The 23613-nt window shown below is 46.6% G+C and overlaps 1 protein-coding gene and 1 long non-coding RNA gene across 7 annotated transcripts in view; one reads left to right on the top strand and one right to left on the bottom strand.

Annotated features, from left to right (window-relative positions):
* The window catches only part of LOC119951195 (gastrula zinc finger protein XlCGF26.1-like), a 43077-nt gene extending 26554 nt beyond the window's left edge, over positions 1-16523 (top strand). The window contains exon 4 of the mRNA XM_038774219.1: positions 15196-16523. Within this exon, the coding sequence (XP_038630147.1) occupies positions 15196-16145 (950 nt within the window). The 3' untranslated portion in view covers positions 16146-16523. The remainder of the gene's footprint in view (positions 1-15195) is intronic.
* On the bottom strand, positions 3917-6090 carry LOC119951260. 6 transcript variants are annotated; one of them, XR_005457552.1, is made up of 5 exons: positions 5979-6090; positions 5319-5893; positions 5054-5278; positions 4746-4790; positions 3917-4615 (listed from the first exon to the last, which is right to left on the bottom strand). It is a non-coding gene; the product is annotated as an uncharacterized LOC119951260 (long non-coding RNA). The 6 variants fall into 6 exon arrangements; XR_005457553.1 differs by having other exon boundaries at positions 5054-5143; XR_005457555.1 differs by having other exon boundaries at positions 5054-5098.
* Positions 16524-23613: the final 7090 nt, after the last annotated feature.

Genomic DNA, 23613 nt, shown 5'->3' with positions numbered 1-23613 from the left:
GGTAAACCACGGTTCCCTCGCTCTACCCCTTCCTCCCTGCCTGACTGGTATGTACTTATCAAGAACACGCAATAGCTGTTCCTTGAACAAGCTCCACATATCCAGTGTGGCCAACCCTTGCAGCCTACTTCTCCAACCTACACATCCTAAGTCATGTCTAATGGCATCATAATTGCCCTTCCCCCAGCTATAACTCTTGCCCTGCGGGGTATACTTATCCCTTTACATCACTAACATAAAGGTCACCAAATTGTGGTCACTGTCTCCAAAGTGCTCACCTACCTCCAGATCTAACACCTGGCCTGGTTCATTACCCAAAACCAAATCCAATGTGGCCTCGCCTCTTGTTGGCTTGTCAACATATTGTGTCAGGAAACCCTCCTGCACACATTGTGCAAAGAACGACCCATCTAATGTACGCGAACTATATCTTTTCCAGTCAATATTTGGAAAGTTAAAGTCTCCCATAACAACTACCCTGTTACTTTTGCTCTTTTCCAGAATCATCTTCGCCATCCTTCTACATCCCTAGAACTATTAGGTGGCCTACAGAAAACTCCCAACAGGGTGACCTCTCCTTTCCTGTTTCTAACCTCAGCCCATACTACCTCGGAAGAAGAGTCCCCATCTAGCATCCTTTCCGCCACCGTAATACTGTCCTTGACTAGCAGCGCCACACCTCCCCCTCTTTTGCCCCCTTCTCTGAGCTTACTAAAACACCTAAACCCCGGAACCTGTAACAACCATTCCTGTCCCTGCTCTATCCATGTCTCTGAAATGGCCACAACATCGAAGTCCCAGGTACCAACCCATGCTGCCAGTTCCCCTACCTTATTTCGTATACTCCTGGCATTGAAGTAGACACACTTCAAACCACCTACCTGAACACTGGCACCCTCCTGCGAAGTCAAATCTGTGCTCCTGACCTCTATACTCTCAATCTCCCGTACCCCAAAACTACAATCCAGGTTCCCATGCCCCTACTGAATTAGTTTAAACCCCCCCCAAAGAGCACTAACAAATCTCCCCCCCAGGATATTGGTGCCCCTCAGGTTCAGATGTAGGCCATCCTGTCTATAGAAGTCCCACCTTCCCAAGAAAGAGCCCCAGTTATCCAGAAATCTGAATCCCTCCCGCCTGCGCCATCCCTGTAGCCACGTGTTTAATTGCTCTCTCTCCCTATTCCTCGTCTCACTATGACGTGGCACGGGCAACTACCCAGAGATAACAACTCTGTTTGTTCTCGCTCTGAGCTTCCATCCTAGCTCCCTAAAGGCCTGCCTGACATCCTTGTCCCCTTTCCTACCTATGTCGTTAGTGCCAATGTGGACTACGACTTGGGGCTGCTCCCCCTCCCCCTTAAGGACCCGGAAAACACGATCCGAGACATCACGTACCTTTGCACCTGGGAGGCAACATACCAAACGTGAGTCTCTCTCGCTCCCACAAAATCTCCTATCTGTGCCCCTGGCTATTGAGTCCCCAATTACTAATGAGAGGGCTGGTTTAGCTCACCAGGCTAAATCACTGGCTTTTAAAGCAGACCAAGCAGGCCAGCAGAACGGTTCGATTCCCGTACCAGCCTCCCCGGACAGGCGCCGGAATGTGGCGACTAGGGGCTTTTCACAGTAACTTCATTGAAGCCTACTCGTGACAATAAGCGATTTTCATTTTTTCTACTCCTTTCTACCCTTCCCTTCTGAGCAACAGGGACAGACTCCGTGCCAGAGGCCCATACACCATGACTTACCCCTGGTAAGTCGTTCCCCCCACAAGTATCCAAAACGGTATACTTGTTACTAAGGGGAACGACCACAGGGGATCCCTGTACTGACTGCTTACCCCCAGCCCCTCTCACCGTCACCCATCTATCTTTGTTCTTTGGCGTAACTACCTCCCTGAAGCTTCTATCTATGACCTCCTCTGCCTCCCGAATGATCCGAAGTTCATCCAGCTCAAGCTCCAGGTCCCTTACACGGTTTTTGAGGAGCTGGAGTTGGGTGCACTTCCCACAGATGAAATCAGCAGGGACACTGACAACAGCCCCTCCACAAACCACCTTCAAATTAGGCTGACCGCACTGCACGTATGCAAATTTCCCCAGAACAGCTGATCAGTAGCTCTGCTCTGCTGCCCTCTGCTGGATGCTTGCCTTCACTCAAACTCCTTGGGTTTCCTTCGCAGGTACACCTTCAAATTAGGCTGACCGCACTGCATGTATGCAAATTTCCCCAGAACAGCTGATCAGTAGCTCTGCTCTGCTGCTCTCTGCTGGATCATATTAAGACCATTTCTTAAAAAGTCCTTACCGTGCATGGAGAGTATTAAATATTTTATAGACCCAATGGTGGTCAGAGCCGAGATTGAACCAGGTAAATCAAATGATTTCTGAATTCCTTTCCAAATATTGTTCATCAATCTGGCATTCACTCATTCTGCAATCCTTTATGCTGTTACCCAGAAATGGCAGCGCTGTTAATGGAAGTTGGGCCGCAGGTTTCTCCAGGTTCAGCCACCGTGTGTCTACTCTGTCTGTTAACCAAGCTGTCACAGATTATAGTTCAGCTGCCCAGAAACGGGAGATCAGACAATGTAGCAAATTGAATGTAGATTCTGGAATCTGAACAGGGAACATCTGGAACAGGGACAACAATCTGGGCAGGACATTCATCCGAATAACTTCAATCCGCCCAAACAGAGAGAGGGGTAGCCTCAGCCATCCATCCAGACCACTCTTCATACGGTTAATGATGCGAGTGTAATGTGCTCCATATATTCTATTGATTGTTGGTGAGACAAGAATACTGAGATATTTAGTGCCTGACTGAGCCATTTAAAGGCATTTTGTGTCTCAATATGGTTGGGATTTGTCCACCTATTTCCATTGCTTCAAATTTTTATATTAACTTTAAACCCAAGTCACAGCCTACCTTTTAAATACTGTCATAGAAAATATGGATGTTGCAGGATCTGATAAATAAAGCAGGACATCATCAGCAGAGAATGGCAACTTGTGTTTTTCTTCTCCAGCTGGAACCTCTGTATGTCCGTCTTGTCTCTCATCCTTTGTGCTCAGGGTTCTATACATAAGTGAACAGAAGAGGGGGACAGAGGCCAACCCGGTCTTGTCCCCCTCTCCAGCCCAAAGACTTCAGCAATGTGACTATTCACACAAACAGAGGCCCGTGGGTTTGAATAGAGGATCTGGACCCATCTCACAAAGTTGAGTCCAAACTCCAGGTTGGTGTAAAGTGTGAAATAGGTGCACCCATAATATTCGATCAAATGTCTTTTCAGCGTCTAAAGATAAGATCATGGCCTCAACTCCATTCCCTTGGGCATGAGTCATGATGTTAAGGAGCCTGTGGAGATGTCTCCAGAGTAACACCCGTTATCAATCCAGTTTGGTCTGGGTGGATAACCTCAGTTATTATCCTGTTTACTCTGTGGGCCAGTGGGTGTATAGCCTCAGTTATCATCCTGTTTACTCTATGGGCCAGTGGGTGTATAACCTCAGTTATTATCCTGTTTACTCTATGGACCAGTGGGTGTCTAACCTCAGTTATTATCCTGTTTACTCTATGGGCCAGTGGGTGTCTAACCTCAGTTATTATTCTGTTTACTCTATGAGCCAGTGGGTGGATAGCCTCAGTTATTATCCTGTCTATGGGCCAGTGGGTGTATAACCTCAGTTATTATCCTGTTTACTCTATGGGCCAGTGGGTGGATAACCTCAGTTATTATCCTGTTTACTCTGTGGGCCAGTGGGTGGATAACCTCAGTTATTATCCTGTTTACTCTGGGCCAGTGGGTGGATAACCTCAGTTATTATCCTGTTTACTCTATGGGCCAGTGGGTGTATAGCCTCAGTTATTATCCTGTTTACTCTATGGGCCAGTGGGTGGATAACCTCAGTTATTATCCTGTTTATTCTGTGGGCCAGTGGGTGGATAACCTCAGTTATTATCCTGTTTACTCTATGGGCCAGTGGGTGTATAACCTCAGTTATTATCCTGTTTACTCTATGGGCCAGTGGGTGTATAACCTCAGTTATTATCCTGTTTATGGGCCAGTGGGTGTATAACCTCAGTTATTATCCTGTTTACTCTATGGGCCAGTGGGTGTATAACCTCAGTTATTATCCTGTTTACTCTATGGGCCAGTGGGTGTATAGCCTCAGTTATTATCCTGTTTACTCTGTGGGCCAGTGGGTGTATAGCCTCAGTTATTATCCTGTTTACTCTATGGGCCAGTGGGTGTATAACCTCAGTTATTATCCTGTTTATGGGCCAGTGGGTGTATAACCTCAGTTATTATCCTGTTTACTCTATGGGCCAGTGGGTGTATAACCTCAGTTATTATCCTGTTTACTCTGTGGGCCAGTGGGTGTATAACCTCAGTTATTATCCTGTTTATGGGCCAGTGGGTGTATAACCTCAGTTATTATCCTGTTTACTCTATGGGCCAGTGGGTGTATAACCTCAGTTATTATCCTGTTTACTCTATGGGCCAGTGGGTGGATAACCTCAGTTATTATCCTGTTTACTCTGTGGGCCAGTGGGTGTCTAACCTCAGTTATTATCCTGTTTACTCTATGGGCCAGTGGGTGTATAGCCTCAGTTATTATCCTGTTTACTCTATGGGCCAGTGGGTGTCTAACCTCAGTTATTATTCTGTTTACTCTATGAGCCAGTGGGTGTATAGCCTCAGTTATTATCCTGTCTATGGGCCAGTGGGTGTATAACCTCAGTTATTATCCTGTTTACTCTATGGGCCAGTGGGTGTATAACCTCAGTTATTATCCTGTTTATGGGCCAGTGGGTGTATAACCTCAGTTATTATCCTGTTTATTCTGTGGGCCAGTGGGTGTGTCACCTCAGTTATTATCCTGTTTACTCTATGGGCCAGTGGGTGTATAACCTCAGTTATTATCCTGTTTACTCTATGGACCAGTGGGTGTCTAACCTCAGTTATTATCCTGTTTACTCTGTGGGCCAGTGGGTGGATAACCTCAGTTATTATCCTGTTTACTCTGGGCCAGTGGGTGGATAACCTCAGTTATTATCCTGTTTACTCTATGGGCCAGTGGGTGTATAGCCTCAGTTATTATCCTGTTTACTCTATGGGCCAGTGGGTGGATAACCTCAGTTATTATCCTGTTTATTCTGTGGGCCAGTGGGTGGATAACCTCAGTTATTATCCTGTTTACTCTATGGGCCAGTGGGTGTATAACCTCAGTTATTATCCTGTTTACTCTATGGGCCAGTGGGTGTATAACCTCAGTTATTATCCTGTTTATGGCCCAGTGGGTGTATAACCTCAGTTATTATCCTGTTTACTCTATGGGCCAGTGGGTGTATAACCTCAGTTATTATCCTGTTTACTCTATGGGCCAGTGGGTGTATAGCCTCAGTTATTATCCTGTTTACTCTGTGGGCCAGTGGGTGTATAGCCTCAGTTATTATCCTGTTTACTCTATGGGCCAGTGGGTGTATAACCTCAGTTATTATCCTGTTTATGGGCCAGTGGGTGTATAACCTCAGTTATTATCCTCTTTACTCTATGGGCCAGTGGGTGTATAACCTCAGTTATTATCCTGTTTACTCTGTGGGCCAGTGGGTGTATAACCTCAGTTATTATCCTGTTTATGGGCCAGTGGGTGTATAACCTCAGTTATTATCCTGTTTACTCTATGGGCCAGTGGGTGTATAACCTCAGTTATTATCCTGTTTACTCTATGGGCCAGTGGGTGGATAACCTCAGTTATTATCCTGTTTACTCTGTGGGCCAGTGGGTGTCTAACCTCAGTTATTATCCTGTTTACTCTATGGGCCAGTGGGTGTATAGCCTCAGTTATTATCCTGTTTACTCTATGGGCCAGTGGGTGTCTAACCTCAGTTATTATTCTGTTTACTCTATGAGCCAGTGGGTGTATAGCCTCAGTTATTATCCTGTCTATGGGCCAGTGGGTGTATAACCTCAGTTATTATCCTGTTTACTCTATGGGCCAGTGGGTGTATAACCTCAGTTATTATCCTGTTTATGGGCCAGTGGGTGTATAACCTCAGTTATTATCCTGTTTATTCTGTGGGCCAGTGGGTGTGTCACCTCAGTTTATTATCCTGTTTACTCTATGGGCCAGTGGGTGTATAACCTCAGTTATTATCCTGTTTACTCTGTGGGCCAGTGGGTGTATAGCCTCAGTTATTATCCTGTTTACTCTATGAGCCAGTGGGTGTATAGCCTCAGTTATTATCCTGTTTATGGGCCAGTGGGTGTATAGCCTCAGTTATTATCCTGTTTATGGGCCAGTGGGTGTATAGCCTCAGTTATTATCCTGTTTACTCTGTGGGCCAGTGGGTGTATAACCTCAGTTTTTATCCTGTTTACTCTATGGGCCAGTGGGTGTATAGCCTCAGTTATTATCCTGTTTATGGGCCAGTGGGTGTATAGCCTCAGTTATTATCCTGTTTATGGGCCAGTGGGTGTATAACCTCAGTTATTATCCTGTTTACTCTGTGGGCCAGTGGGTGTATAACCTCAGTTATTATCCTGTTTACTCTATGGGCCAGTGGGTGTATAGCCTCAGTTATTATCCTGTTTACTCTGTGGGCCAGTGGGTGTATAGCCTCAGTTATTATCCTGTTTACTCTATGGGCCAGTGGGTGTATAGCCTCAGTTATTATCCTGTTTATGGGCCAGTGGGTGTATAGCCTCAGTTATTATCCTGTTTACTCTGTGGGCCAGTGGGTGTATAGCCTCAGTTATTATCCTGTTTACTCTATGGGCCAGTGGGTGTATAACCTCAGTTATTATCCTGTTTACTCTATGGGCCAGTGGGTGTATAACCTCAGTTATTATCCTGTTTACTCTATGGGCCAGTGGGTGTATAGCCTCAGTTATTATCCTGTTTACTCTGTGGGCCAGTGGGTGTATAGCCTCAGTTATTATCCTGTTTACTCTATGGGCCAGTGGGTGTATAACCTCAGTTATTATCCTGTTTACTCTATGGGCCAGTGGGTGGATAACCTCAGTTATTATCCTGTTTACTCTATGGGCCAGTGGGTGTATAACCTCAGTTATTATCCTGTTTACTCTGTGGGCCAGTGGGTGGATAACCTCAGTTATTATCCTGTTTACTCTATGGGCCAGTGGGTATATAACCTCAGTTATTATCCTGTTTACTCTATGGGCCAGTGGGTGTATAACCTCAGTTATTATCCTGTTTACTCTCTGGGCCAGTATTGATGTTAGAACCTTCAGGATACAATTAAGTTATGATATGGGGCGATGTGACCCACACTCTGTTGGGTCTCTCCCCTCCTTATGAATGACCGTTATAATTGCATCTCTCCACGAAGGTGCAAATGATCCAGTTTCTAATGAGTGACAATAGGCCTGCTGAAGTAAAGGTGGATGTTTGTCTTTAACGGTCTTATATAATTTGTTTATGTATCCACCCAGGCCAGGGCTTTTTAAAATATAAATTTAGAGGACCTAATTTTTTTCCAGTTAAGGTGAAATTTAGCCTAATGCACGAGAGGAAATGAATACCAGGTTGCCCAGGATCTGCCCAGCTTACTGTGGTCTATGTTTGACAAATGCGTTTCTGGTAAAAATGCAGTTTTGCAGCTTAGATGTTTCAACTGTCAGAGCATCTTTTTTCTCTTAATGGGATAATGTCACCCTTTCACATTTAAAAAAAAAATTTAGAGTACACAATTAATTTAACTGTTTCATCTGGAGCTGAGAAATTTCACCACAAATGATCTCGGGGTGAATTGGCATCTAGAACATAGAACATAGAACAGTACAGCACAGAACAGGCCCTTCGGCCCTCAATGTTGCGCCGAGCCATGATCACCCCACTTAAACCCACGTAACCCGCATACCCGTAACCCAACAATCCCCCCATTAACCTTACACTACGGGCAATTTAGCATGGCCAATCCACCTAACCCGCACATCTTTGGACTGTGGGAGGAAACCGGAGCACCCGGAGGAAACCCACGCACACACGGGGAGGACGTGCAGACTCCACACAGACAGTGACCCAGCCGGGAATCGAACCTGGGACCCTGGAGCTGTGAAGCATTGATGCTAACCACCATGCTACCGTGAGGCCCAATGCTCCCAGACTGGTGTCTTTACATGACGCCGCCTCCATCTGCTCCCAGGCTGACCCCTCCCCCATAATCCCCTCCCCCGTAATCTGACGGGTTTTGTTACAGTGATCTGTGAGCCCACTCTAGTTGCAGTGGGAAATCGATCGGGAGTTTAAGCAAGTTCTTGAGAAAGCTTTCGACCCAGCGGAAAATGTCCCGCCTGCTGAGTTTTCTGGCAGCCCATAAATTCACAGGTTGTTCCATCTCATGAAATGTTCGAGGTTCTGACATCTGTCCTCTAACCGCCTGTCTCTCCAGAGCAAACAAGAAAGGAGCCTGTAAGTAAAACCCCGCGAGTGAAGAAAGTGTTGCTGGAGCGCAGTCGGGGGGAGGGTGGGTTGGTGTTGCCGAACTTCTGCAATTACTACTGGGTGACTAATATAGCCATGATTAGGAAGTGGATAGTGGGGGAGGGGTCAGCCTGGGAGCAGATGGAGGCGGCGTCATGTAAAGACACCAGTCTGGGAGCATTGGTAACGGCACCTCTGCTGTTCTCGCCGGCCCGATACTCCACAAGTCCGGGGTAGTGGTGGCTCTGCGGATTTGGGGGCAATGGAGGAGATATAAGAGAGTGGAGGGAACATCGATTTGGACCCCAATTTATAACAACCACAGGTTTGTACCGGGTAGGCTAGATGGCCGGTTCCGGAGGTGGCAGGGGGCAGGAACCAGAAGGATGGGGGATCTATTTATAGATGGGAGCTTTCCCAGCTTGAAAGCTTTGGAGGATAAATTTAAATTGCCACCGAGGAATGGTTTTAGGTATTTGCAAGTACGAGACTTTCTGAGAAAGCAGGTGCCGGCCTTTCCGCTGCTGCTGCCACGGGGTATGCAGGATAGAGTTGTTTCCATTACCTGGGTGGGGGAGGGGAAGGTATGGGATATTTACAAGGAGCTTTTGGAGGTGGAGGAAACTCTGGTGGAGGAGCTTAAGGGCAAGTGGGAGGATGAGCTAGGTGGATGAAGGCAGGTCCATGGGCGGATGCCCTAAGCAGGGTTAATACCTCCTCATCGTGCGCCAGGCTTACCTGATACAGTTTAAGGTAGTCCACCGGGCACACATGACAGCAGCTGGGATGAATAAGTTCTTCGGGGTTGAGGATAGGTGTGCGAGGTGCGCAGGAAGCCCAGCAAATCATATCCACATGTTTTGGGCATGCCCGAAGCTCAGAGGGTTTTGGCAGAGTTTTGCTAAGGCAATGTCCACAGTACTAAAAACACGGGTGGTGCCGTGTCCAGAGGTAGCGATCTTTGTAGTGTCGGAAGATCCGGGAGTTCAGGGGCGAAAGAGGCCGACGTCTTGGCCTTTGCCTCCCTGGTAGTCCGGAGACGGATCTTATTAATGTGGACGGACTCAAAGCCCCTGAGTGTAGAGGCCTGGGTTAGTGACATGGCTGGGTTTCTCAGTCTCGAGAAAATAGAGTTTGCCTTAAGAGGGTCAATGGTCGGGTTCACCCCGAGGTGGCAGCCGTTTGTCGACTTTCTCGGGGAAAATTAAAATGTCAGCAGATGCAGTATTCCAAGCGGGGGTCGGGGGTCGGGGGGGGGGGGGGGGGGGGTGTTTATTTTACCATGTTGATGTCATTGTTAATGTTACTGTTATAAAAAATTTCAAATACCTCAATAAAATATTATTAAAAAAATAAACTATATTTGTTGAATTCATGTGAAATGAAAGTCACCTTTGAACATTCTCCCAGTGTGAAATGAAATGCAAAATGAAATGAAATGAAAATCGCTTATTGTCACGAGTAGGCTTCAAATGAAGTTACTGTGAAAAGCCCCTAGTCGCCACATTCCGGCGCCTGTTCGGGGAGGCTGTTACGGGAAGGTGCCTGCCTGGGTCTCACTCCCACAATCCAAAAAGATTTGCAGAGGAGGTCAATTGGCCACGCCAAATTGCCCCTTAATTGGAAAAAACTAATTTGGTGCTCTAAATTTATTTTTTTAAATAAATGAATGTCACCAATGGCCCAGAGGACCATAGGCTGCTCTCCCCTTTGTGAGAGAGAGAGAGCTGACTGGTGGTGATTTAACCTGAGGGTCACCACACCTCAGATGAGGGGCAACATTCATGGATAACCTCTGCCAATATGGGAGTTGAATCCACGTTGTTGGAGTTGCTCCGCATCATAAACCAGCCATCCAGCTAACTGAGCTAACTGGCCCTTGTAATATGTAATAATTCCTTAACTATTATCTATTTCCTACCTCCCATCAGTTTCCCCGTCCACCTCAGACAACTTGCTCCTCATACCCTGATAGTTTTCTTCTGTGAGAAGCACCGAGATACAGTAAACAAAAGAGCCACGTAATCACCACAGCCCATCTCCATGGCAACATGGCATGATTTAGGGGATTCCAAACAGAAATAGGAACTATATATCTTTTAACTTCCAAAAGCCCTTTCACTCTGTGATCCTTTTATTGTGCAATTTAAAGCCTGGTATTCGCAATAAGTTTTGAATATCATCAGCCCACTGGAGGCAAAGTTGTGAAACCGGAGTGTCCAGTAGAAAGAAACCCTCCAACCACCCCCACTGACCAACTACCAGAATGAACAAAATGCAGTCCTCGAGGTAATTGAGAGGGGAAACAATAACAGCAGAATCCAACCCGTCATCAATTGTGAACTTGTTGGTGTCTCAGCAGATGTAATGAAACACAAAATCCCTTCCCACATTGAGAACAGTTGAACAGCCTCTCCCCAGAGTGAATTTGCTGGTGTGCCTGCAAGTTGGATTGTTGAATGAATCCCTTCCCACACTGAAAACAGGTGAATGGCTTCTCCCCAGTGTGAACTATCAGGTGTGCCTGCAGGTTGGATGAACAACTGAATCCCTTCCCACACTGAGAGCAGGAGAACGGCTTCTCCCCAGTGTGAACGCGCTGGTGTGTCTGCAGCGGGAATAGCTGAGTGAATCTCTTCCCACACTGAGCGCAGGTGAACGGCTTCTCCCCAGTGTGAACTGCGTGGTGTCTGTGCAGGGTGGAGGAATCACTAAATCCCTTCCCACACTGGGAGCTGTTGAATGGCCTCTCCCCAGTGTGAAATCGCTGGTGTGTCTGCAGGTGGGAGAACTGAGTGAATGACTTCCCACACTGAGAGCAGGTGAATGGCCTCTCCCCAGTGTGGATGTGCCGATGAGTCTCTCGTGCAGATGGGGCTCCGTATCCCTTCCCACAATCCTCACATTTCCACGGTCCGGCCATATTTTGATTTTTTATGTCTCTCCGGGTTGGACAATCAGCTGAAGCCTTGACAACACAGAACCCACATTTATGGTCTCTCCCACCTGTGAATGGCGTAATATTCTTTCAGACTGTGTCACTGGTTAAGGCTCTTTCCAGTCAGTACTCTGGAACACTCCCACTCGGGTGCGTGTGTCTCTCGGTGATTTTCCAGTCACACTGATGTTTAAAATATTTTGACGCCTACAGAACGGGAAACATTTCTCCTTCCAGATTCAAAGACCGATAGTATTCAGGTCCCAAATAATCGAGTGACTGTCAGATTGAGACTTGACGTTTGCAGTTTCTTTCTGTGATTCCTTCTCTTCTAATATCCAGGAAAAACAATTTACGAAAAATATCACTGTCAGTAGAGGATAGAAAGTCAGAACAGACAATTGTAGTTTCTCTGGAACATTCTTTCCTCTCTCATTCCCCAAAAGGTGTAAATCTCCATCCCACACACTCTCCCTCCATTCTCACTCTGCTGTATCTAATATTTACCTTCCCAAATCTCCTGAAGGTGCTGATTCAGGCTGATTGACAGACCCATGATCATCACTTCCTGTCAGAACACAGATCATAACAAATAGGAGCTGCATTCAGTGGGCAGCATGGTATCATTGTGGATAGCACAATCGCTTCACAGCTCCAGGGTCCCAGGTTCAATTCCGGCTGGGGTCACTGTCTGTGCGGAGTCTGCACATCCTCCCTGTGTGTGCATGGGTTTCCGGGTGCTCCAGTTTCCTCCCACAGTCCAAAGATGTGCAGGTTAGGTGGATTGGCCATGATAAATTGCCCTTAGTGTCCAAAATTGCCCTTAGTGTTGGGTGGGGTTACTGGGTTATGGGGATAGGGTGGAGGTGTTGACCTTGGGTAGGGTGCTCTTTCCAAGAGCCGGTGCAGACTCGATGGGCTGAATGGCCTCCACTGTAAATTCTATGAAATCTATTCAGCCCATAGAACCTGCTCAACCATTAAATGAACTAATTGGTCAATCTACCTCAGCACCATTTTCCCACACTATCCCCCATCGATAGGTTAAATATCGAGAAACCTCTCAATCTCGGTCTGATAATACTTGATGACTGAGGTTCCACAGTCCTCTGGGGTAGAGAATTCCAGATCTTCGCTACATCCTCGAGTGAAAAAATTCCTCCTCATCTCAGCTTCCTCTCCATTTTCCTACTTGTTGCCCATAAACCTCGACTCCCTTGTCAATTAAAAATCTAGCTAACTCATCCTTGAATATATTCAATGACCCTCAGACCCCTCTGGTCCCTGTGAAAGAGAAATCCAGAGACTAATAACCATCTGACGGAAGAGAAGACTGGAAATATATAACGTAACTGCATACATTATTACACAACTAGAAACTCTAATAAATGTACTTATTTGCAGAACCATAAATACTATATTAAATATGTACCATATATAAATACTAGACATATCTCTGCCTGATTTTAATTTTTTTCTTTTTAAAAGTAAATTTAGAATACCCAATTCTTTTGTTCCAATCAAAAGGCAATTTGGCGTGGCCAATTCACCTATTCTTCACATCTTTGGGTTGTGGGGGTGAGATCCACGCAGACACAGGGAGAATGTGCAACTCAACACGGACAGTGACCCGGGGCCTGGATCGAAGTCAGGTTCTCGGTGTCGTGAAGCAGCAGTGATTAACCATGCCACCCACTGCCTAATATTTATTTACTGTCCCTTTAAATGTTAGCCATCTCCTGGGGAAACCAGCCCTTTAATTGTGAACATTAGGAAAGAGACCATCCTTTTAGCCAGACAAATAAATGTGTCAAGCTGAGGGAGCAAAGGATGTCAATGTCTTTAAGCCATGATGTGGCGATGCCGGTGTTGGACTGGGATGAGCACAGTAAGAAGCCTTACAACACCAGGTTAAAGTCCAACAGGTTGTTTCGAATCACTAGGTTTCGGAGCACTGCTCCTTCCTCAGGTGAATGGAAGGCGCTTAGGAAGGGGCAGTGCTCCGAAAGCTAGTGATTCGAAGCAAACCTGTTGGACTTTAACCTGGTGTTGTAAGGCTTCTCAATGTCTTTAAGAGAGAGAGAGAGACCTGGGCCAAGATTTCCAGAGTCTGCACCCTCCATGGATTCACTTCCTTTCCCTTCAGCTGTTGTAAGTGACCAATTGAAGGTCTGAATGAGAAAAGAAATGGAAAGGAGGAGAAAAGAAAGCGTTTTACTCACAAATGTTGGAGACAGGAGGAAGTTTTCAGTCTGTCTGAAACTCATTCACACAAAGCCCGCGCTGATTGGCTGGAGGTGCAGAGTCCTTCCGGTCCTAACTCTTCCCATTGGTCAACACCTCAGCAGGATCGGTCAAGAGTTGGGCTTTCCCTCGCACATGCGCAGCCGCTCCTCTCTCTTGGGCATGCGCAGTCCCGGGCTGAAGGGGAGATCACCGAGCGGCGTCTCGCTCTGGCCGAAGCTGTCAGCCGGTTGCCTGGAAACCTTGTTTGGAGGCGGGGTAACAATAAGTGGGGCGGAGCTGCAGTGTCCGCGCGCCGAGCCTGCGCACTGGAACCCTGAAACGTCACCGCAGATTCCTATGCGTGCGCTGGAAAGTTGTTGACCAATGGGAAGAGTTGGTGAACCGGAAGGACTCTCTTCCCCATCCAATCAGCTCCCCCGTTGTCAAAATGCGGAAGCTGGACAATGAGCAAAACCTGGGGCCTCCCACAGACTGAAAACTCCTCCTTTCTGCAACATCTGTGAGTAAAACACTTTCTTTTCTCATTCTCACCTTCAATTAATCACTTGCAGCAACTGAAGGGAAAGGAAGTGAATCCAGGGAGGGCGTAGACTCTGGAAAGCTTGGCCCAGGTCTCTCTCTCTTAAAGACGTGATCGAACCCAGGTCCTCGGCACTGAGAGGCAGCACTGTGCTAACCACTGTGCTGCCCTGGCAATGAATTTAAAGACAATGTGCTGAAGCTTTGGGATTCTCTACCCCAGAGGACTGTGGAGCCTCAGTCATCAAGTATTTTTAGACCGAGATTGATAGGTTTCTCGATATTGAAGATATCGAGGGATATGGGGGACAGTGTGGATAAATGGTGCTGAGGTAGATTGGCCAATGATCTCATTGAATGGTCGCGTAGGCTTGATGGGCTGAATGGCCGACTTCAGCTCCTATTTGTTATGGTCTCTGTGTCCAGGACAGGGAGCAGTGAGCAGGGATCTGTCAATCAGCCTGAATCAGCGCATTCAGGAGAATTGGGAGGATGAATACTAGATACAGCAGAGTGAGAATGGAGGGAGAGTGTGTGGGATGGAGATTTACAGCTTTTGGGGAATGAGAGAGGAAAGAATGTTCCATAGGAAGCAGAATTGTCTGTTCTGAATTTCTAACCTGTTCTGACAGTTATGTCTTTTGTAAACTCCTTTTACAGGATGTGAAAAGGATAGGATTTACAGTCAGAAATCTCAAACATCACGTCTAGATCTGACAGAGTCACTCGGTTCATCGACCATTAAATCTATGAGAAATGTTTGCCCGACCTGTTGACTTCAACAAAGTTTAAACATCAGTGTGACTGGAAAAGCACCGAGTCACACACACAGAGTGTTCCAGAGCTTTAACCAGTTACACAGCCTGAAAAAAGCATTACACCATTCACAGCGGGGAGAGACCGGACACGTGTTCTGTGTGTGGCCGAGGCCTCAACTGATTGTCTAACCCGGAGAGACACGAGTTGACCCAAAACATGGAGAAACCGTGGAAATGTGGGGACTGTGGGAAGGGATACAGAACCCCATCTCGGCTGGAGGTTCACCGACGCAGTCACACTGGGGAGAGGCCGTTCACCTGCTCTCAGTGTAGGAAGGGATTCACTCGGTTAGAAAACCTGAAGTCACACCAGCGAATTCACACTGGGGAGAGGCCATTCACCTGCTCTCAGTGTGGGAAGGGATTCACTCAGTTGATCAGCCTGCAGACACATCAGCGAGTTCACACTAGGGAGAAGCCGTTCACCTGCTCCCAGTGTGGGAAAGGATTCACTCAGTCAAGCAGCCTGCTGAGACACCAGCAAGTTCACACTGGGGAGAGGCCGTTCACCTGCTCTCAGTGTGAGAAGGGATTCACGGACTTATCCAACCTGCGGAGACACCAGCAAGTTCACACTGAGGAGAGGCCTTTCACCTGCTCTCAGTGTGGGAAGGGATTCGCTCAGTCAAGCAGCCTGCTGAAACACCAGCAAATTCACACTGGGGAGTGGCCGTTCATCTGCTCTCAGTGTGAGAAGGGATTCACTTACTTATCCAACCTGCTGACACACCAGCGAGTTCACACTGGGGAGAGGCCGTTCACCTGCTCTCAATGTGAAAAGGGATTCACGGACTTATCCAACCTGCGGAGACACCAGCAAGTTCACACTGGGGAGAGGCCGTTCACCTGCTCTCAGTGTGGGAAGGGATTCGCTCAGTCAAGCAGCCTGCTGAAACACCAGCAAATTCACACTGGGGAGTGGCCGTTCACCTGCTCTCAGTGTGAGAAGGGATTCACTTACTTATCCAACCTGCTGACACACCAGCGAGTTCACACTGGGGAGAGGCCATTCACCTGCTCTCAGTGTGGGAAGGGATTCACTCAGTCAAGCAGCCTGCAGAGACACCAGCAAATTCACACTGGGGAGAGGCCGTTCACCTGCTCTCAGTGTGGGAAGGGATTCTGTCTTTCCTCATCCCTGCTGAGACACCGACAAGTTCACAATTAATCACAGTGACGGATTCTGCTGTTATTGTTTCTGCTTCAATTGCATCCAGGACTGCATTTCGTTCTCTCTTCTCTTTCTGTCTCAGGGAATCTGAGACAGGAAAAGTGATGCAACCGTGGCGAACAAGAAAAGATTCCATTGGATCAAAGGAAGAGGCTCAGAAAGTGGCAAAAATAGTAGTGAGCCTGAGAATTGGGAACTTGTTTTAGAATTTAGCAATGGAGGACCAAGAAACTGATAAAGAGAAAATAAAACCTGGACTCGCACAAACTGATCATGGGAGGGGACTTTAATACAGTTATTGATCCGGGCCTGGATCAATCATGCTTGAAAACGGGCAGGGTACCAGCAGTGGCAAAGGAACTGAAAGGGTTCATGGAACAGATCGGGGGGGGGGGGGGGGGTGGATCCATGGAGATTAAGGCAGCCAACGGTGAAGGAGTTTTCTTTCTACTCCCACATACATAAGGTATACTCTCAGATCGATTTCTTTGTTTTGGGTAGGGCCTTGCTGGCAGGGGTGGTGGACACGGGGTATTCGGCGATTACAATCTCGGACCAAGCTCCACACTGGGTTAACCTGCAGGTGAGTAAAGATAGCAATTAGCGCCCGCAATGGAGGTTGGATGTAGGGCTGTTGGTGGACGAAGCGGTGTGTGAGAGGCTGAGGAAATGCATGCTGTATTACCCGCAGGTGAATGATACGGGGGAGGTCTCAGCAGCAGTGCTCTGGGAAGCGCTGAAGGCAGTGGTGAGAGGAGAACTGATCTCGATCCTGGCTCACAGTGACAGGATGGACAGGGCAGAAACAGACCGACTGGTGAGAGAGATCCTACAAGTCGACAGGAGGTACGTGGAGACTCCAGAGAAAGGGCATTTAAGGGAACGACGGAGACTACAGGTGGAGTTTGGCTTGTTACCCACAGGGAGGGCAGTGGAACAGCTCAGAAAGGCGAGGGGAGCATTGTGAGAAGGCCAGTATGATGCTTGCACAGCAGCTCAGAAAGAGGGAGGCAGCTAGAGAAATAGGGAAAGTTATCGACGGGGATGGGAACTTAGTTGGGGACTCGGTAGGGGTTAGTAAGACGTTTTGGGATTTTTACAGCAGGTTGTACAGGTCAGAACCCCCTGCAGGGGCCGGAGGGGATGAGGCACTTCCTGGAGGGGCTGACTTTCCCGAAGGTGGATGGGGAGCTGGTAGAAGGACTGGGGGCCCTGATCGGGTTGGAAGAGATAGTGGAGGGTCTGAAGGCCATGCAGGCAGGTAAGGGCCCGGGACCGGATGGGTACCCAGCGGAGTTCTATAAACAGTTCTCCGGGATATTGGGACCAGTGCTGATGAAGGTGTTTAATGAGGCAAGGGAAATGGGGGGGGGGTTCTGCCCCAGACGATGTCACAGGCCACGATTTCGCTTATCCTGAAATGGGACAAGAACCCGGAGCTATGTGGGTTCTACGGGCCGATTTCCCTGTTGAACATAGATGCCAAACTGCTGGCCAAACTTTTGTCCTCCAGGATTGAGGATTGTGTGCCGAACATCATTGTGGAGGATCAGACGGGGTTCGTTAAGGGCAGGCAGCTCGTGGCCAATGTACGAAAGCTGTTAAACATGATCATGATGCCCCCGGAAAGTAGTGAGGTGGAGGTAGTGGCCGCGATGGATGCGGAGAAAGCTTTTGAGCGGGATTATTTTTGGGAGGTTCGGATTTGGGAGGGACTTTATTGACTGTTTCTTGGTACCTAGGTATCCAGGTGGCGAGGGATTGGGGCTGGCTACATACATTGAACTTGGCCCGGTTGGTGGATCAGACGGAAGATGACTTCCGGAGATGGGATGCGCTCCCGTTGTCTCTGGCGGGCAGAGTCCAAGCGGTGAAAATGACGGTCCTCCCGAGACTCCTGTTTGTTTTTCAATGTCTCCCCATCTTCATCCCGCGGTCCTTTTTTAAGCGGGTCAATAACGTTATTGTGGGCTTTGTGGGGGGGGGCAAGTCCCCGCGAGTGGGGAGGGTAGTACTCGAGTGGAGTCGGGGGGATGGTGGGCTGGCGCTGCCGAATTTCAGCAATTATTACTGGGCGGCTAATATAGCCATGGTGAGGAGGTGGCTGGTTTGGGGGGGGGGGGGGGGGCGGATTTTGGCAGGGGTTTGCCGACACCATGTCCAAGGTATTAAATACGAGGGTGGCACTGAGTCCAGAGGTGGCGATTTTCAGGGTGTCGCAGGATCCGGGAATCCAGGAGGAGAAAGAGGCGGACGTTCTGGCCTTTGCTTCCCTGGTAGCCCGGAGGCAGATATTACTGGCATGGAGGGACTCGAGGCCCCCAAAGTCAGAGACCTGGCTATCGGACATGACTGGCTTTCTCTGTTTGGAGAAAATCAAGTTCGCCTTGAGAGGGTCTCTGTTCGGGTTCGCCGGGAGGTGGCAACCGTTCGTCGACTTCTTTGCGGAGAATTAATCATCAGCAGAAAGGGGAGGGGAGCTATGACAATTTCTATGGTTAGCGTAGATTAGGGGGTTAAGTAATGGTGGGACTTGTGGGGAGGGAGGTGGTATTTGCACTATGTTTATATTTTTATGTACATTGCTTATATTGCTGCTGTTTCAATGCCCAAAAAAACCTTAATAAAATGTTTATTAAAAAAACAGACAAAATAGAATATGAGAGCAAACTGGCGAGAAACATAAAAACCGACTGGAAAAGCTCCTGTAGGAATGTGAAAGGGAAAAGATTACCAAAGACCAATGTGGGTCCATTCCAGGCAGAGACAGGAGAGTTTATAATGGGGAATAAGGAAATGGCAGAGAAACTAAACAACGTGTGTCTGTCTTCACGGAGGAAGATACAGAAAGTGTCCTAAAAACACGAGAGAACCAAGGGACTAGTGAGCACGAGGAACTGAAAGTGATTAGTATTAGTGAAAAAGTAGCACTGGAGAAATTAATGTGGTTGAAAGTTAATAAATCCCCAAATGATGATCACCAATGTATCCACTATCTCTCCAGCCGCCTCTTTCAACTCTCTGGGATGTAGAGCATCAGCTTTTGGAGATTTCTGATTTATTTCTTAATTGCCACGTGTACCGAGGTACAGTGAAAAGTATTGTTCTACGTACAGTCCAGACAGATCATTCCATACATGGAAAAAATACCATTTATTAACTTTCAACCACATTAATTTCTCCAGTACTAATTTTTCACGATTACCAATCTCTTTCAGTTCCTCATTCTCACCAGTCCCTTGGTGTTCTCATGTTTGGGGGAAATTTCTGTATCTTCCTCCGTGAAGACAGACACACATTGTTTAGTTCCTCTGTCATTTCCTTATTCCCCATTATAAACTCTCCTGTCTCCTGCCTGGAATGGACCCACATTGGTCTTTGCTAATCTTTTCCTTTTCACATTCCTACAGGAGCTTTTCCTGTCGGTTTTATGTTTCCCGCCTGTTTGCTCTCATATTCTATTTTCTCTTTCTTTATCAGTCTCTTGGTTTGGTTTTCAGCAAAGGAGGACCAAGTTCCCAATCCTCAGGCTTACTACGATTTTGGCCACTTTATGAACCTCTTCCTTTGATCTAATGCAATCTTTAACTTTGCTTATTAGCCACGGTTGCAAAACTTCTGTTGGATTTTTGTTTATTAAGGGAGTCTATATTTTATGTAAATATGTAACAATTTCTCAAATACTTGTGATTGCCTGTCTATCATCATAGCTTTTATTGTAATTTCCCAATCTAGCACAGACAACTGTGAATACAGGCCCAGTTTCCCCAATGTCTCACCATAGGATAGTCCTCTGGTAAAATGTGCAGTGGCCTGTATTTTAGGCTCGATAAAATCAGACACTTTAAATTAAAAATTGGCCATTTTAAATGGAGCCACAGCAGCTCCAGCAACCAGCCTGAATACACCGAACTCCGACAAGCTGCCAGCCCATGTCTGGAGCTGCTCTGTTCTATCAATCACCAATCAAGAGATAATTGGCTCTGTTCATCGATTGATTGTTTTGAATAGACAAAGTTACATAACAAACAATGCACCGGGAAATGGACTCCGGTGGACAGATTCCCGGTGTCCTGCTGAGTGGCCATTAGTAACCCCATTGGGTGGTGCCACACCCACCCTGTGACCTCATCGGCTGGGGTCAGAGAACATTCTGGAAGGGCACAGAAAGGGTATAATGATCGAACCCTCGGACCGCCCAGCAGTGAAGACTCCACGCAGAGGTAATCGAGACGACTGACCAGAGACGGAAAGAAGCAGCGGCGAGACCCATCTTCTCACAAGAGGACCCAGAGGAGATTGAGATACAGAATCAAACCCGCAGCTCGAATGAGTCCATCGGCTCGGGTACTATTGAGAATCTTGGGACTGTAATTAGTGGGATAATTTAAGGGTAACTGTTTTACTGCTTGTGGAATAAAGTTATGTGATTTATACACTCCATTGTCCTTTGTTTACCTGGTCAGTAAAGATACCTGGGTAAAACATTTGATTAATAAACTGATCGAAGTGTCTGAGGTTTTAGAGACACAACACCTCCCATCCCTGGAACAAGTCTGGTGAACCTTCATTGCCCTCCCTCTGTGGCAATAATACCTTTCCTAAGGTAAGGGCAGTAAAACTGCACACAGTACTCCAGCTGTGGTCTAACCAAGGTTCTATACTATTGAAGTAAGTCTTCACTACTCCTGTACTGAAATCCTCTTGTGATAAAGGCCAACACCCCATCAGCCTTCCTAATAACTTGCTGCACCTGCATGTTAGCCTTCAGTGACTTATTGATGAGGACACCCAGGTCCCTTTGTACATCTACACTTTCTAATCTCTGACCATTTCAGAAATACTCTGCTCATCGGTTCCTTCGACCAAAGTGATAATCTTACATTTTTCCACATTATATTCCATCTGCCATGTCCTTGCCCACTCACTGAGTCTGTCTAAATTCTCCTGTAGCCGTTTTACATCTTCCTCACAACACACATTCCCACCGAGCTTTGTGTGATCGGTGAACTTGGAAATATTACATTTGGCCCCACATCCAAATCATTGTATAAACTGTGAACAGCTGGGACCTAAGTACTGATCCTTGTGGTACCCACTAGTCCCAACCTGCCATGGTGAGAATGACCCATTTATTTCTCCTCTCTGTTTTCTGCCTGTTAGCCAATCCTCACTCCATGCCAGTATATTACCTCCCATCCCATGTGTTTTCATTTTACTGACTAACCTCCTGTGGGGTGTTTATCATAAACCTTCTGAAAATCCAAGTGTGCCATGTCCACGGACTCCTCTTCATCAATTCTGTTCATAACATCCTCAAAACTCCAAAAGGTTCGCCAAACATGATTTCCTATTCCTAAATCCATGTTAAGAAGTCTTACAACACCAGGTTAAGATCCAACAAGTTTGTTTCGAATCACTAGCTTTCGGAGCACAGCTCCTTCATCAGGTGAAGGAGCTGCACTGTAAAATCTGTACAACCTCCTCGGGGTGAGTAGGCAGCAATGTGCCTCTGGCACCAAACCCAATCCATGCTGTTTCTTAGCTCCACCCAAACAGATTCCACATTTTGTATTCCTGATCTGAGATCCTCCCTTATTGTACTGATGCCATTCTTCATTATCAATGCAACACCACCTCCTTTTCCTTTTTGCCTGCATCATCAGCAAACTCAACAATCATACCTTCAGACCCATCATCCAAGTCATTGATACAAATTGTAAAAGATTGACGCCCCAGCACTGATCCCTGTGACATACCTCTTGTTACATCTTGCCAACCTGCAAATTACCTATTTATGCTAGTCTCAGTTTTCTGGTCGCCAGCCAATCTTTCACTGTGAAAGACAGTTCTGCAGCTAAGGGCTACCAGATTGGGAAAAGAAAAGAACAGAGCCCTCGGGAATGAATAATCACTTTGCACTGATACTTTTAAGGTGTAGGTTTCCTACAAAAATAATATTTAGTTAATGTTGCTTCTTGTTTGTTTGTTGCAGTAAAAGTTATAAAACCTTATGTCCTGTCATGTGATCCTGTAATTTGTTGACAGGGGATTTGATTTTTGTTTTGAAGTTACTGATCTTTACAGAGATCCTAATCCACAAGTTTTGTCTTCCATTTGAGCCTCGGCCACCTTTCTGACTTGTTATTGATTGTGTCAATGACAGCCAAGCGACAGAGCTGAGGGCTGAATTTAGCTGAGAATAACAGGGCCTGTGCCCCAGTTGGGAATCTGCCATGGGTGTCACACTAATAGAGGACTGACTGGGAAATCAGGGGATGGGGATGATCAGGGCTGATGGTGTCTTGAACCCGGGGTTCAGTGCTCCTGTGTACAAAGTGGAGAATCACGGGAACAGGCTACAGAAGAACTGAAGAGAAACATTTGGGTCCCGAACATTGTGAACATCCTTTCATGGTTATTCTTTTACTCTGGTTGTCTTTGATCCACAAGTAATGTTCCAATATTTTTTTAAACCATGTTCTATTTTATTAATAAACTTATTTCATTGAAAATATTTGAATTTTGGTGGTATTTTTCTGCTCAAATTCATTCACTTTGGGGAAAGTGGGTGAAAGACGTTGACAGGCTCTTTAACTGAAAGTGAGTTTCTCTTAAGCTAATTGTAAAGGAGCCAGAGCGGGAGAGGAGATTTGAGTTTTCTTTTGACACAATGTTTGAAAATGTGGTTCAGAGAGTCAATTGGGATTGACTAATTTATTGAGTCTTTTTCAGGAAGTAACAAGGGATGTCAATAAAGGGGAACCTGTAGATGTGGTTTACCTAGGTTTCCGGAAGGTATTCCCCAGGGTGTCACATCAAAGGTTATTACACATATTAAGAGCTCGTGGGGGGGGGGGGGGGGGGGGAGGAGCAATAGATCAGCATGGATAGAGGGTTGGTTAGCTAACAGGAAGCAGAGAGGGGGCATAAATGGGTTACGTTTGGGTTGGTAAGATGTGACAAGTGTCACAAGAATCAGTGCTGGGCCATCAACTATTTACAATCTATATTAATGAGTTGGATGATGGGGTTGAATGTATGGCAGCTAGATATTCTGATGACACAAAGACAGGTCGGAAAGTAATTTGTGAAGTGGACTTAAGGAGTCTGCAAAGGACAATAAACAGATTAAGTGAGTGGGAACACATTGACAGATGAAGCATAAGGTGGGAAAATGTGAGCGTGCCCACTTTGGCAAAAATGGTTAAATTAAACTGAGCATTATTTAATTGGAGAGAGATTGCAGAACTCTGAGGTACAGAGGGATCTGGATATCCTGATACAGGAACCTCAAGAAGTCAGTTTGCAGATAAAGCAGATTAGGAAGGCCAATTAAATATTGTTGTTTGGATTGGATTGGACTTGTTTATTGTCACGTGTACCGAGGTACAGTGAAAAGTATTTTCCTGTGAGCAACTCAACAGATCATTAAGTACATGGGAAGAAAAGAGAATTTAAAAAA

The sequence above is a fragment of the Scyliorhinus canicula genome, chromosome 17, assembly GCF_902713615.1.
Source record: "Scyliorhinus canicula chromosome 17, sScyCan1.1, whole genome shotgun sequence".
Classification (NCBI taxonomy): Eukaryota; Metazoa; Chordata; class Chondrichthyes; order Carcharhiniformes; family Scyliorhinidae; genus Scyliorhinus; species Scyliorhinus canicula.
The sequence above is the reverse complement of the archived record's forward strand: the minus strand, read 5'-3'. Positions and strand labels throughout refer to the sequence as shown.